The sequence below is a fragment of the Falco punctatus genome (assembly GCF_963210335.1).
Source record: "Falco punctatus genome assembly, chromosome: Z".
NCBI lineage: Eukaryota > Metazoa > Chordata > Aves > Falconiformes > Falconidae > Falco > Falco punctatus.
Genome location: NC_137586.1, coordinates 83,983,670 through 84,000,010, shown reverse-complemented (window position 1 = coordinate 84,000,010; position 16,341 = coordinate 83,983,670). Strand labels below are relative to the sequence as shown.

Here is a 16,341-nt window from a genome sequence, read left to right as displayed (position 1 = left end):
ATCACTTTTTGAAGGCCCTGACAACTGAGAGGCCCAGTGGATGACAAAACTTCTGCATATAAAATGGCATTTTGGCCTCATTAACTTTAGAAAAGCAACATTACCCACCACAGCATACCAGACATGGAGAGTGATTTAAATACAGAGAAGAAAGCAGGCTTTATTAATGAGTTCAGGAAGTTTTCTATTTCAAAGTCTTGCAAAACTAAAAACTACGAAGTAGGTATATTGGGATTTAACATTTAGTCTTATTTTTTATTACATTTTTGATGAAACTATAAAGAAATTAGCTCAAACAACTGACTGAAACATAGCAAGTGAAAATTGATTTTATTTCCAATGACATTATTTTTGGAAGGTTGGAAAACAGGAATGTAAGTGAGGGTCTTTTCTGTTTTCTTCACCGGGAGGAGGGGAGGCAAAGCAAGCAAAGGGACACAGCGTACTCACGCTCCTCACATCAAATATTCAGCAATTTCTCCTCTGCCAACGATTACGAAGTCAAATATAAGGTGTTCTTGCCCTCCCCTTCCCCTTTAAAAAGTTGTTCTTTTTCCTAAGTATCATATTTGGTTTAATGGATCTGCTTTTTCAGAGACATCAAGAATATCTGTAACAACACTGGAAGTCTGTTTTCACCAAAAATCCTGCACTTGTTTGTGTGACTTCCAGTAACACATATACTGCTAGCAGAAAGCATCAAATGGAAAACAGCTGTGACCACACTATAGGTAATTCTGAACTACAGAGGTATACAAAAAGCTGACTCAGATACGTGACTGAGTTAAGGTACAGCAACATGGAAATTCAGACAAGCCTTATCAGGAGACTGGGAAACTCACCTTTCATCTAAAAAGCTGTTGGAATTTGCAGATTTACTGGAAACCATGGACAGCTCTAAGTATAGACTCAGAAAACACTGTAGCAGATTCTGCTGGAAAGCCATATGGTTTTTGTGGAGCCGAATGTTACTGGCTTATAAAACAGACATTAGAAAAAAAAGCTACCTGCATTTTTTTTCAATGCAATGCAAGCAGTTTTTCTGCACTTTATTAAATGTTTATTTTGGAAGCATCAACAGAGTCATAAAACGTCATTATGAACATACTGATTCCAAAATAAGAGTGATTTGTGACATATCTATTGGTATGAATAATTACAGCTGCATTTGATCCTTAAAGCTCGCCTTATAGCATTGATCCTAGTACTTGAAAAAACAAAGTTTGAAATTTCAGTTTCCCAAGGGGCAGATATATTCAATCGGGAAATTAAAACATCTAGATGTGAGTTTGTGAATTGAAGTTAAAAACTCACATTATTTTTCTTTTCAGGCGTGACTGAGGTACTTATTCTTAGTGCTTGACCGAGCACTGCAGGTCACATGGGCCATTAAGAAGTGCCAGTGAAACCTTACACTGCCCCCTGAAATTTGCCATTTTGTTCCAAAGAGGGCATTTTCCCCACAGAGAAATAAAGTCTTCCTAAAAACAGCTACACTGAGTTTCAACTTAAAACCTTACAGCTAAAATAAAGTTGTTTTGTAGAAGAACATAGGCTATGTATCAGCTGCTTCAAACAGTAATCTAACAGGGGTTAGTTCATGATTGAGCAAGCAATTATTTAGCAGTACTACATTTGTGGAGTATATGCTCCTGGACTGAAATACCGTCTATGAGCTCTCAAGCTGACTGCTGCCATTTTTGACAATAAAGAACACTTTTTCATCCAGAAAAATGTAAAATTCTATTTGGCAGATATCCTGCTCTTAACCAAAAGAGCTTCCCTTTGTGTTTTCTGAGCAGAAAGAGCTGGATTTTAAATGGCAACTGTTTTTTTGCAGAGTACATATTTTTGTATTTTCACATTGCCAAAAATCCAAAAGCTTTGAACACTGAAAAATTTTCATGTAAGAAAAAGATACGGCGATGTAAAGACAACTGTACATTACTATGAGCCAACAGCCTTATGTATAGTTATCCTGTTTCCTAGAAATGTAAGTACACTAAACGACTTACATTGTTATTTCTTAGAACTGCATTAGATAAATTGTAAGAGATAATACGAAGAAAGCATTTAGTTGGGTCCACCTGTTGCCACTGCCTGCCAGTTATCCTTGGATGCACTCAGACTGACCTAAATGCTGTAACTGGTGAGACGAGTCTTCACTAAGGTTTCTGTGTAAGGACAACTTCAAGAGTAGCAAAAAAAAAAAAAATATTTAGACAGGCATGCAATAATGGAGCTCCCTCCAATGGTCTGCGATTCGGCACGTAACACCGGTCGGGGCAGGATATGCTATATATAGCATAATATTCCAGTACTAGCACTTTGGACTCCCTTATGCCTTTAAAGTGCATTGTAATAAGCAACAGGACAGTACAAAGTCTGGTTTAAAACCAAGAAAGAGTATTCTGTCCCCACTTTCAGCCAAACTGGAGCAGAGTTTGTAAGAAATGTGCAGGAGTGCAGTACATGCCTGGTGAGACATGGCGACAGCTACGGCTACCTACTTCATAATTACTGCTTCACATCTTGTTTTCAGAAGATCATATACTGTATCGAAGTTCATTAATTTCCCAAGCGAAGGGCTCCAGTTCATGGTGTCCCCTTCAAGACGACATACCAGTTCAAAGGCAAACGTACTTTTTGCATCACTGAATTAAAAGAACATGATCTATGTAGGTTTACTGGCTCAACACAAGATGAAATGTGCTTATTAAATGCTGAAATATGGAAATGTTAGTATTTCAACCCACATCCTCTCTTTCTGGCAGACCAGAAATGCTTTTAGTCATCCAGGTACCTGTTTTCTTATTTTTCCTACTTAAACTTTCATTTATGTGGATAAGTAGCCTCCAAACACCTTATCTATCCTGAATTTCACTTCTACATAATTTTATTTTAGAAAGTTAATTTTCTTTCCTTATATTTTAATCTCCTCCTGAGGACAAACATTGCAGTGCTTATATTATACTGTCATTGATTTTCAAATATCTAAATATTTTTCCTACATCAAATTTATTTAAAAGAAGAAATTCCTACCCTTGGGAAGGTTCCTAGAATTGTCTTGAGTCCAATATATGATGTCTATGATAGTGTTAACACCCAACTTTAGATTTTATTTTATTTTATTTGCTACAAGAATTCAAGGTATGGCTGGAAATCTGAAGAAATTAAGGATATGGTGGATTAGTTGTTTTTGTTAAATGGTATTATCTATCTCAGTGCCTCTTTTACTTTTTCAGGTTGGTAACTCTTTACTTGAAATGAAAATTATCATCTCTCATTTATGTTACCTACAAAAATAAGAGTAAAACCAGGTATCTATGATATAATGAAAACAAGCATATAAAAATTTTCAATCTGTTATCTGTCTCAATCTGATGAAAGCTCAGTCCTGAAAGACAAAGGTGTAAAAGGAGTACGAAAAGCACGTGTTCTCTTCTTTAGGTTGTAAAATCATTCTAGTGTCTTGATAGCTGGGCTGCCATGCTTTCTTCTGTGACCGCTGTGACCGTCCCAGAGTTTGCAAGATGCTGGTTATGAAAAAATGTACTAACTTCAGTACAGGTAGGGCCGTGATACAAGAATGACTTGGTAATCTCTGGTCTGTGATATGCTAAAGGTTAGTATAGCAGCCCCTTAAAATCTGCGCATCTCCTAAGAGTGAAATCTAATACAAGGAGTACCTTACTTTTTTTCCAGGCTTACCTGATCATGTAAGCGACTCCAAGCAAGTGAAAGATTGACCTAAACTGCAGAAGACTGCTCATGTTTGGCTACTTGCTATACTAAAATCCTCAACTTAAATCTAACCTACATTAGATAGACTAAATTTACATCCGAAATTTTTCTACACACTTATAAAAGGTTTTCCTTTGACAGGTACGAAAGGCATAATACACTCCCATGACTAAATCCATGCCTGGAATAAATCAGTATAGCTTAACTGAACTCAGTCTACACAAGGTTTTACCAAATAATGATCCAGTCCCAGAAATACATAGAAACACTGAAAACCTTACACTCCTATCTGTAATGTTCTTCTATCTGTCTGGAGTGGGAATAAATGTAGTTATGGAAATAAAAACAGCAACGGAAAGAGAATCATCGACTCTTCTTCTTTGAATTACGTCTTTTTTTATAAATAGTTCTACACACTGGTTTTATTTTGCAGAAAAGAATGATACTTGTACCACTCTCTACAAAATATTTAAGCAATAAAGTAAAAACACAAATGTAAATAATGTCATTTTTTAAAAAAATGTATACAAGGATATGTTGGTGACTGTACCGACAAAATATTCCCCGTACTTGAACTTTGACCTGTGAAAGAAAGTATTTGTACAGGAGGAGAGTGCTGTGGGTTCACTTTCTTAAACTGCAGTTATTAGTCATCAAAGCATGTTACTCATCAAAGCATGTTCTCCTTGTCTTATGTATCCCAAATGTTACTTCTACAACGAAATAATGATTTTTCTAAATATTATAAGATTTTATTGTTGTGCTTACATGTTCATTCCAGGCATCCCGGGGCCACCTAAAGCATTCAGTGGGGGTCTCATTGCACCTCCATAGTTCTGCAATGATAACCAAGGGTCAGACTACCACAAAACAAAAAAACAAAACCAAAGAGGAGGGGGAAAGAAAGGACAGCAGGTTAATGATATCCCTACGTAACTGCTGACTGGACAGGCCAATGTAATTCATTCTTTCAGGTGTTTCCACTGTTGACTTAAAATAGTAATAACGTTAACCCCAAGAAGAAAGAATTACAACAATAGATAGACATAGACATATATCACTTTTATAACATACTGCACAACTATTACATTTCGAATCAGTCAATTCTAATAAGTCTATGGTAACTAATATGAAAAAATATTTAATAAGATAATGAATGTCATAGTGGTGCCAACAAATGAATTGCCCAATGCCTACAAAATCTGAATTTATGCTCTGACACTATGACAAAAGTTTAATTGTATTTATTTGTGTGAAAAAATAAATTATACCTCTTCTTATTCACAGGAATACAAGAACATTCTCTCTCACATCATAATGCACTCCCTATTCTGTGTTAACCCCACTATATTTTTCTGATATTTCAAAAGTATGGATAACAGTGAATTCTTTAAAATGAAGAGCTGTGCGTATTGCAAGGAGAAGGGGACCAAGAAACTATTTACTAAAAAAAAAAAAACCTAGGTCATTGTTGCAGCCTATTTTCCAATAATAAACACACTACTTCATGTACAGAATACTAAAAACCGCATAAACTATATGATTTGGGCACATGGGTGTTCTCTGTATTGGCCTGAGTTACAATAAGTCACCAGTGGGAGAAATCCAACAGTGATATTCAAAGCGTGTGTGGGGTGCTCTTCCTCTTTGACTGATACCAAGTATCCGTTATCTAGAGCTGATCTAGAACTGATCTATATAATTAGGAAGGGAAGTTCTGTGCCCGGACTTAAAATTTTCTTCGTCGTTAACAATCCTGAAAGTGTCCCATCCGTATCTGGTTTGCAAGAACAGAGCCAGAGGTTGCAAACTTGTCCTCTTCCAGACCCAGCAGTGCCATCTGAAGACACTATTATGCACAGCTGCCGCCCATCTACCACTGCTCATTCCTGCCTTTTCCTGTGCAGCCGGCAGACCAACTGGTGCGCGTGCTCGGGTGGAAGTCAGGCAGATTAACTCACACCGCCCGTTTAACCTAGGTTATCCCAGATGATTTTGCCTGAGGAGCTCCTCTGTCAGAGCTGCAGGGCAGTAACTGGTGGGTGGTTAGAGCAGGCTGGCACAGTAACATCCCCAGCTGGCACTACTGGCACTACTGGAACACAGTCTGACTGCGATAAGACAGCAGTTCCGCATCCATTTTATTTCATTTTCCCATTTTGATGCGAAGGACCGAGTCATTCTCCCTATTCAGTCTGCCTGGTATCTCCCCTCTTTATTTTAATTCAGGAATCATTCGTGTGGGACGGGGTTAAAGATCTCTGTGGAAACCTGCAGGACCGGAAGAATCCTAATCAAACATACTTCTACCTCTAATTACTGCCAATTCTAATCAAATCTACTCCTTCATCCTAAAATAAAAGTACTTTCATTAAGACAAGCAATAGACATGTTCCTTCAGCTGCAGCTAGGCTCCCTGCAGAAGTTAGTGCCCCAACGCGTTCCTTACGGCCCTTTAGTCACAGCCACCACTGCCACTGCTCATCTCACAGTGCAGCTGTCCAGTAAAGTGCTCCCTAGTATCAGGTGGCCAAAATGAGCCGTATTAGACAAGAGCTTTTTTTTTTTTCCTGAAGTATTTGAGATGACTCAATTCTTCTTGACCAGAAGGCCCGCGGGAGCGTGTGGGAGGCCTGCCCGCAGATAGGAAGGGCAGGGGGAAGCAGCGGCCGCAGGCTGGAGGTAGTACCCCGTTCACCTAGCTCAGCTATGCCTTGGAAAAAAGCCTGAAATCAATTCTTTGGAGCTTTTCAGAGATTCAAGTATTTACAACTACCCACTGCTTTTTGCTTCGTGCTATTCAGTTTGAAACAGTCTAGAATCATAAAATACAAACCGGAGGTAAATCTTCCCTAAGTTTTCAAGCATATGCATGCTATACTTGCTATACTGGATGTAAGCACTTCTGTATCAGCACGTTAAGCGTTCTGCCAAGTCAACTGCCTGTGCAGGAAGGCAGCAGAGCCTCCCACTACAGGCACACCTAAGTCAACTTTACAGCACTGTAGCAAGAGGGCATTAAAAGTAGGTGTGAAAGATTCATCAAATTTGCTTTTACAACTGCGTTCTGAGAGGATCCTAAATGCCAGATACAAAGATAGATGACGATCCATTTATAGAAAAGATTGATTTGCGAACTTAAATTTTGTGTAGATAAGCAACATTTCCCCCCATTTTAAAAGGAGGTTCAGTACAAGCGAGAAGAATCTTACAAAAACACTGGATTTTAAGAGACAGCAAAAATGGAAAAAAATTATCCTTACAAAAAGTGGCATGAGATTTGCCTGCTCTGTGACTAATGGTGCTGCATAAAATATCAGCTCAGCCTCACACAGCAGCATTGCAGAGCTTCTCTTTCTACCTCCAACAGGCAGGTGGTAAATACACTTCAGTGCTACAGGAAAAATAACAAAAATATTTAATAATGGTTTGTTGGTCACACAGCAGATGTTGTGTAGAACTGCACAACTGGTTTCTACCAAGAAGACCCAAAATTGTGAAGACAGCTATGAACAGCTTTGAAAGGCAAAGCTGTTTAATCATTTAAAATTCAGTTGCTAGTCCAAGGAACAAAGAAGTCACTAGAGAGATTATCTGAAATGGGGAAGTAAAAATGCAAAGTGTGGGCACAACAAGCACACTGTAAAACAAAATACTGGCAAAACCAGTATGAAACACCACCGCCTAAATTTTCTCTCACTTAGAGAACTGACAAAATACAGAATAATCTTTTGGATTCATATTTCAGGTATGCATCAGAATTCATTTGTTTTCTACCTTAGTTTGCTGCTGAAATGTAGTGACAAATATCCACTCGTACTTTCACATTTTTGAAGAAAGAGCCTATGAACAATTACGACCAAGTCAGCACCATGGAAAAGGCTGATTCTTGCAACCCAAGGTCGCTTCACTCCTCAACAATGGAGCTGGAGAGATGCTTGCGATTGACAAGGGGGAGAGATGGCAGCACGAACTTCTCACTTTACGCTAAAATATCTCTAGCGTACACCAAAAATCTATATCAATATCAGATGAAAGAAAAACTTTACGGAACTTTGTTGGTAGAAAGAGTTTGCCTAAGTTAGAACTACTGATCCTTTCCTCCCTAACAGCATCATCAATTAGGCTGGGAGGATGAGGAAACACCTACTCGATCCTTGGTCTCCCTTACAAATGTCACACTTTGGTTACAGCATAAAGTGGCTGCAGGACCAAAAAACTTTTCTGAAACAAGCAAGTTAAGGGATTCTTCTTTTAATTTCAAATCTTAATTGAAATGACCGGTTTTTTTCATTTTAAACTCTGTACAGCTGCAACTTTGAATTAATTTTTGTATAACAGGAAGTTTATTTTCAGATGGGATTAGAAGAACAAGTCCTGGCCATCTTCAAGCGATGGAAAGCCAGAGCAAGACAGTGTAAGTATAGGCCCATCAGTAAAAATGGGTATCGATCTGTGGAAGGTACCTGCGGTCCTAATGGAACCATTCCTCTCGGAGGAGTCATTCTCTGCATTGGCCCACCCATGTTTGGATGCCCTGCAAATAAAATCATGTAACTTATAAAAACCATGCAGCACACAAGCACCTTCTAGAACATCTTTAACAAATCATTTCCTTTTAATTAGCAAAAAGCTTGAAAAGCTGCAGGAAGCTTTGAAACAGAGGAAGAAAGATGCAGGTTTGAGAAGACAGTACTTTTGAATGGTCCAAAAAGTTATTTCATTCACCTTGCTGCCGTGTTGGGTCCATCCCGCTAGGCAATAATGGCTGGCTTCCTGGGACACCTCCAAGTGCCTGCAGGAATAGAAGTCACATGTCAAAAGCATATAATGCTTTGAAATTTATGTTAAAGACATAATGCAGATTTTTTATTTTCCAGATGTTTATTCTGAGTCAAGAGTAATGTGGAAGTGTTTCATAAATGCCCTAACTAAATGTCCTAAGTGCCTAACTAAACTAAAGTCTTGCATATCCTACAATCCTAACTATGGATTTGCATGGACAAAGTCTTGGACTTCTGTGGAATTATGTATAAATAATCTCCAAAATGTAATTGCCTAATTTGCTTTTCCACCCCCCAGTACTTTTTTCACTTTAGCTTACCTATTATTTAACCTTCAAACACCACCTTTTTCTTGGGTATGTGGCAATTTATCCCCAGCTTGTATTGCTATAGTTTTCCCTTTTAACCATTATTTTAACATTTCCTTGCAGAGGTCAGGACGCAGACACCGATACTCTCTGAGAGTGAGCTGTAACTGAGCCAACCACACAGCATTCACAGAGTATGGTTAATTAGGGCTGTGATGTGGGGGACATTTTATCTTCCCCTCTGCCTTACTCTTGAAGGGCATCAATGCCAAGATAAGCTTATTGTTCATCTATGGGAGATAACAAGAGTCAGAAAACTTGCTCCTAACTAAATCTTGCCTTCAAGCACAAAACTATATTGTGTTGTTATTTTACCCTAGGTCCAAATCAAACACCTTGTTTCTATGTCCCCCCCATTAACATGCCCTTTGGGTTTATAGTAAGTGAATGAGGTTTAAGGCTAACTTCTATAGTCTTCTACCTATAGTTCAGCCAACTAGAAAAATGTTTTTATGAATGGACCTTTGTAGCTGATCCACTAGGTGCTGTTTAGCACTTCAAAACACCACCACATTTCCAGAATGAAAACACATCCAGAATGTGTAAATCTGTTGTTATGAAAGAGATCTACTCAGGCAATACAGCTATTGCTTACTGTGGGAATGGATAAGATATTCGTGACCTGGAAATACTCTAGCAGTCTTGGATACATACAAAGGGCAACCCATCTGCAAGTATCATACGGTTTGTTTCCGCAAGAGGTAGGAAATTAATGATTAACATGCACGTTGTTACCTCAAAGGTAATACAGTTCAAAAGGTGTTGCACTGCAAGAGCAACGGAATAAACAAATAATCTGAGACAGTGTCATTTGAATCAGAGTTTTACATGTACTTCAGTGGCCTGAGGTCTGGACGATACACAAGAACCATACGTGAAATGCGTGGAGAAGACTCAAATAAAAGCAAAGCAGGAACTACCAGCAATGGCAGGTGACACGCAATGACACAGAGGCATTTGCTGCTGCGAGCACATGTAGCCGAAGACTTCACTGATGCAGTCATTACTCTGCGGACCAGTACGTAAGAAACTGCGGCTCCTTTGTAACATACTATAGCACTTCTCCAGAAAGGCCCGTGCACATGCACAGCACCGTGCGTTGCCAACATCAAATACCCTCACAGGGCTCGACCTCACAGGACATGATCAAGTGCTGGAGGCAGCCTAGGGGGACTCATGTGGCCCTTAGTAGGTACTAACTTTCCTCGCTACAAAGCCCAGGTGTAGCTCAGCTATGCCTACACAGCAGTTAAGTGACTGTGTAAGTAACCCTTACGCGGACTGTGCTGCGCATGCACGCCCTGCGTTACCCTTCCCTGCCTAAGAAACAAACCCCCACCGCAAGACATTAAGAAACAGAGCCAACAGTTGCAGTGGGAATTTTAACTCTGTTTTTTTACTGACTTCTAATGAAAATTTCAGCCTTAAAGCTGCACTACAATAGCTTATTGCTTCCACACACTGACCACTTATTCTGTAACTTAAGTAATGGCAGTATTCTTAAGAACAGGAATTTATGAATGAGGCGTGAAGTAAATGAATTGCAAGAGCTCTAATTCACGAGATTATGTGATTATGTTACAGCTCTGAATGAAAATATCGCAATGTAACAAAAAAAATGCTTCCATAACTAAACCTGCAGGTTGGCAATGCTTCCGCAGCACTCATCACATCCATTTTATACCTGCCAGTATTTACAGTGTTCAGAAACACAGAAACGGAAACAAAGCAATATGTGAAACGCCAACAGTGCTGCGTCCTTGGCTAAGATACCACTGAAAGGTGCAAACATCAGGAAGATACTCTGTACTGAGTTACAGTACGTCTGTAGCAAGTATTTAACTGAAGGGCTAATGACATTGCTCTCTTATGTTGTCCCTTGACGATCACTTCGGCAAGGTTAATTAAGTCACCCATTTCCCTTGTGAGGAAGTAGCTATGGTACAGGTAACTTAACCTGCTCCCAAACATCACCGTGCTTGATGTAGAGGAATATCTGAAGAAGCCCTTCCACCCAATATATCCAGATCACTAAAATCTAATCTTCAAACCTTCTGGCAACATTGTGCCAGAGCTGAAGATGAATTTGTTGACATTATGTTATACAGATACAAAATAGACCAAAAAACCCCATTTCATCTATCCTATCAACCTTTCCCAATATTGTAAACGGCCCAGTTTTTCTTTCAGTGCTCCACTGATATTTTTCTGTCTGCTTATCTTTAACTTTTCATCTGCTGACAACCACTTTCTTCTCCTCGATCTGCACTACGGAGAACTTTAAATACAAATGCTATCTGCTTCCAGAACCATCTTTTCACAGATGGGCCAGTAAAGGTCTCTGCTGACGAACACCAGCTCATTACTCATTCCTGTTAGGCTGGCATGCAAATCCTTTGATGGGGATGAGAGAAAACTGGGGATTCGATGCTTTTGTAAAGTCCTCAGAGTGTCTGTAACAGCCATAGAGCACTTCATGGTATCCATTTCTCACAAATAATCTCCCTATTTACTATTAAATAAACATACTTCATATATCCAACCAAGAATAGGAGTGAGTGATGCATTTTACATAGAATTAGCTAAAAACACTCTCAGAGTTAACTGCTTGATGTGGCTAGGAAACTTCAGAGGGTGTAACAGTTATGGGGACATTCTGCCTTCATCTCAAAGCAATGCAGCACCACGCAAGGCAGCTCTGCAGACTCTTCCCTCTGCAAACGGGCTCGATGCAGAATAAATTTGGAGTTGTAAACACTAACCAAGCATAGTAAAGCAAGCTGGGAGTGGCGTGGCCACACCTAATAAAAAATAACTATTTAACGATCAGATAAAATGGGGTGGAGAGGGACCGGAGTGAGTTTTGTAGCCAACAGCTTATTGGAACTATTGGTAGCCAACAAGGCAACATTCCCTGTTCCCACCACTGTACCATTACCCTGGACCACAATGCTACATCAGTGATAAAATCTTACCTGATTGGGTATTCTTAAAGGTGGCCTTGGACCTCCAGGGTACCGAGGGGACATGAAAGGCTATGGGGAAAAAAAAAAAAAAAAAAAAAGAAATACTGCTAAATAATTCAACTTGGCATGGAAACACCACACTGAGTCACTGGAGGTGTGGCTTGTGCCATGCTCACACCTCAGATATCCAGCTTAAATACTTCTACAGAGCATTTAGTGTATTATTCCACAATGTTCAGCACAACTACGTAAACTTAATAGAGTCTTAGTGCATGCATCTGTCAAAAGATATTACCTAAAACTTTGTTACAGTAATCGTGAAGACTACAAACAACTTAATGCATTAACAGTGAAACCATTCAGATCACATAATCACACATCCATAGTTTCCACTGAAGAAGGGGGAAAGACAGAAACCCTGGAATAGAAAACGAAAATGTTCTTGGGAGAGTCAAGAGGTAAAGTAACAGCCTAATAATCCACAAATACTTCCCATTCACTTTTTCAAAATAATACAGTAAAATGCAATACAAAATTTAACCTGTGAGGGCACAGGTTTCAAGTTTCTTTTGTAAATATTTCAAACTTTGGTGGTTCCATTAACCAGGATAATTCAGTGATGCACTCCTTCCATCCCTCTGTATTTAACTCCATGCTCACACAGTAAATATCCTCTCTGAAAACCAAATTTATACCCAAATCCTTCATACCATCCTGCAACTGGTGAGGTTCTAGTGACCCTTGGCTACTACTATACTACTTCATAGCTCACAAACAAGGTCAGTCCGTTACGATATATACAATAATTATTATTTATATTATTTATTATAATATTATATAACAATATTGTTATATATAAAATATAAAATATTACAATAAATGGCAGTACCAGAAAATACATTTAGCATCTCTACTTATTCCACCCAAAAGCATGACAATTATCTAGAAATCAAAAAAGCCGGATTAGTGGCAAGTGTGGGCCTACAGGAAAAAGGCACAAAAATCTGACTAAACAGATGAAGAGGCTCCTTTTGTCAAGCAACAGTACCTGTAACTCCAGAAGAAAATGAAGTGTTAAAAGTATGCTTTGACTGTGAACACAGGGACAAAGAGACCGATTCTTTATATTGTGGAAGAGGACCTCACTTCTGTTCGTGACAGTGCCACGGAGACAACAAGAGATAAGGAAAGGAGTGTGCCGGGACTTCCCAGCGGCATCCTCTGGTGACGAATGCGCTGCTGTACGTTTAAACCCACTCCTTGGAAAAAAAACAACTATACGTACATAGGCATCATCTAGTCAGCTGTAGCTAAGGACCACTGGCAGGTCACCACAACTCTATGATCAACATCGCTGTTCTACAAATGATTGGCACATTTCAGCTCCATCAGCAGCAATGCATTATAAACTAAAATGCCAATGATCATCAATGCTCATAACCCATGTATTAATAGTAGCAATATCTAGCAAAAGAATTATAATCATTTTACTAATACTTAGTGATGGAAATATTCCTATGATCTTGCATTAAAAAAATTAATGGAACCCTTCACATCTTAGAATCAGATGAAAACTGAAATAATGCTACCTACACAAACATGCACTCAAAACAGGTACTATAAAGCAATTTAAAATACAGAGGGTTTGCAAACTACAGAAGAAAGTTCAATGACAATTGTGAAAAGATTACTTTAATAAAAAAGGTATTTGAAATTCTGTGCTGTGTAAGAGTGAGGGCTCTACATGCCCACTCTCTGCTGGCGAGATTATCTGATAAGAAAGAAAGAAAAAAAGGCTTGTGCATGTGGTGAAAGCTGTAAACATGCAGGCCCTTGTAAAGCAGTAAAAGTGCAAGGAAATTAGAATTTCAACAACTTCCATAAAGGTCAGACAAGTGCACTGTACGGAGTGCAGCACACTCTAGTTAGTATCTTGGATTTGGCTTACCTCATTCAGCAAACGAGACCTTAACTTTATTTACAGCTGTACAGCTCATAAATGGGAAATCAGCAGTGTCTCTCAAGTCAACCCCATCTTAATGTAGAACCACACTACTAATATTAGTATATAACAGTGTGTTATTGGCACAACATCTGCTCCTTTTAAGTAGGATGTAAACATGCTTGTCCTCTATCTTCCCAGTGGGTTCACCTCTCTATGTAGGTTATAAAAATACCTAAACCCTCTTTTTTGGGTATGTTTTATTTAAAAAACCGAAACAGATACTTCACTGCAAAAAGGAGAGAAAGAGGCTTACTCATATAAAGTCACAATTTCACTTTTCAGAATGTGACTCAGATTGTTGCTAATGCTTGACAATTACAAACCATATTTTGGGGTATGCTGTGCCACTGAGGTCAGTAGCTGCTTCAGATTTTTGACAGGTCCTGGTTTTGGCTGAGGTACTGTTGATTTTCTTCCTAGCAGCTGCCACCGTGCTGTGTTTTGGATTTGGTGTGAGAATAATGTTGGTAACGCGCTGATGTTCCAGCTGTGGCTAAGCAGTGCCCACCCCGAGCCAGGGACCGTTCAGGATTCCCGTGCTGCGCCAGCCAGGAGGTGCACAAGGAGCTGGGAGGGGACACAGCCAGGACAGGTGGCCCCAGCTAGCCAAAGGGCTATTCCCAGACCATAGAATGTCCTGTTCAGAATATAAACTGATCTATCAGCTGGCCGGGAGCTGCCAGTCGCTGCTGCGGGGCTGGCTGGGCATGGGTCAGCGGGCGGTGAGCAGCTGTGCTGTGCATCACTTGCGTTTCTTGGGTTTTATCCCTCTCTTTTTCCTTTTCATCACTATAACAATTATTGTATTACTATTATATTTTACTGTGTATTAAACTATTCTTATTTCAACCCACAGGTTTTACCTTTTCCACATTCTCCTCCCCAACCCACTGGCGGCACAGGGAGTGAGCAAGCAGCAGTGTTGTGCTTAGTTGCTGGGGTTAAACCGCAACAGAAGGTCTGGATCTAGGTAGGTCTCAAGTCTACTTAATAAAAGCCTCACAGAGTAAGTCTAGGATTCTTCTCTGAAATTATATATGTCATGATTTTTTTTTTTCCTGAGGCACTGTTCCCTAAGCAGGCATCAAAACAGACTTAGAGACTCAGTCCATCTATCCTTACCTGACTTCTTAGTCCATTAACTACAGGAGCCCCTCTGATACAACTCTGTCTTACAGGAAGGTTTATATACTGTAAATATTTATATACCTATGTATTCCCCTTACACATGTTTGAGGAAGTGTTTAAACCTATTCCTCAAGCATCTGAACCCAAGTGGAACTGCAATGAATGACTACATCTAGTAAATTTCAAATAGTTCCTATAGTTCTTGACGACACATGGATACAAACACTGCACAGTTCTATAGGCAGGAAAATATATAAACAACTGGGAAGCACAACGAATGTTTGGTGAGTATCAATAAAGGTCCATATAGCATTGCAGAAAATGGTGAGACAGTGATGTTCAAGAACAACTCTAAAAAATGTTATGCTCTTTTGTACCAAGATTTAGTACTTTGTTTTACCACAAAAATTCTACCATTAAAAAGAAAAACATAAATATTCTTGGTTTTGTGCCAGTTACTAAACTTCTCCCTCTGCACCAACGTCACGTTTATCCACAAAAAGTTCTACTGAGATGTATCAAGACTACAAAGAAATTCAGTCAAACGTTCAAATGAAAATAAATCAAATATGAACAGCTTTTCACCGCATTGGGAGCATTTTTTCCCAAGCCTCTCACACACTCACATTATTAAGCACCAGGCATTCTGAAGGACATGAACTCAAGCAGTAGGCACGTTTTGTCACATGTTGTTTCACTACATCCTTTGTAATTAATAAGAACAACTGACATTTACCCTCCAGTCTAGTTTTACTTTATTGTTTGAGTTGTTGAATTGACCATGGCTTAGGAAGGAACCACCACAGACTTATATTTCTTACGATTAGTAGCTCTCTTTCCTTAACTTCTTGGAAACTTTTTCTTCCCCTTCTCTTAATGATATTGCAACACATACTTCACAGAAGTAATGGGTTCAAAATACGGGCACTAAAGTAAAAACAGTGACCACAAGTTTTGAACTGGTTGGTGTAGCACTTTGCCTTCTGAAGACAAAAATTAAATTCTCTGCGTGTTGAAGACTCAGACATATCTGCCTGCTCCTTCAGCCTCGTGTCAACTCAAAATTCAGCATCTTGATAGTTGAAAAGCTTTAATGGATCCCCTGTCCTGGTTTCAGCTGGGATACGACAGACTCCTTATTGGTCTCAGAGTTCAGCAGGGGGACTGGACAGATACCATGCCAATGAATCAAGTACTTGCTTACCCCAGGTAGCAGGGAGGGAGAGGGCTGCCGGCAATGCAGAATGCAAGAGCCCTTCTTCTACTCAAGGCTTACAGACATGACTCTTCAAAGAACAGGGTAAATTTAGAAAGAAATAATAAAGCTGGAAAAACATGCCAAAAGA

At 39.3% G+C, this 16,341-nt stretch overlaps 1 protein-coding gene across 5 annotated transcripts in view; it reads right to left on the bottom strand.

Annotated features, from left to right (window-relative positions):
- Nucleotides 1–16,341, bottom strand: part of SSBP2 (single stranded DNA binding protein 2) — a 177,957-nt gene that overhangs the window by 27,462 nt on the left and 134,154 nt on the right. For 3 of the 5 annotated variants that reach the window (XM_080372561.1, XM_080372563.1, XM_080372565.1), the window contains 4 exons: nucleotides 11,872–11,931; nucleotides 8,473–8,539; nucleotides 8,211–8,281; nucleotides 4,513–4,604 (listed from right to left, as the gene is read on the bottom strand). In XM_080372561.1, coding sequence (XP_080228687.1) covers nucleotides 4,513–4,604; nucleotides 8,211–8,281; nucleotides 8,473–8,539; nucleotides 11,872–11,931 — 290 coding nt within the window. The remainder of the gene's footprint in view (nucleotides 1–4,512; nucleotides 4,605–8,210; nucleotides 8,282–8,472; nucleotides 8,540–11,871; nucleotides 11,932–16,341) is intronic. The other 2 variants (XM_080372562.1, XM_080372564.1) reach the window with 1 other exon arrangement.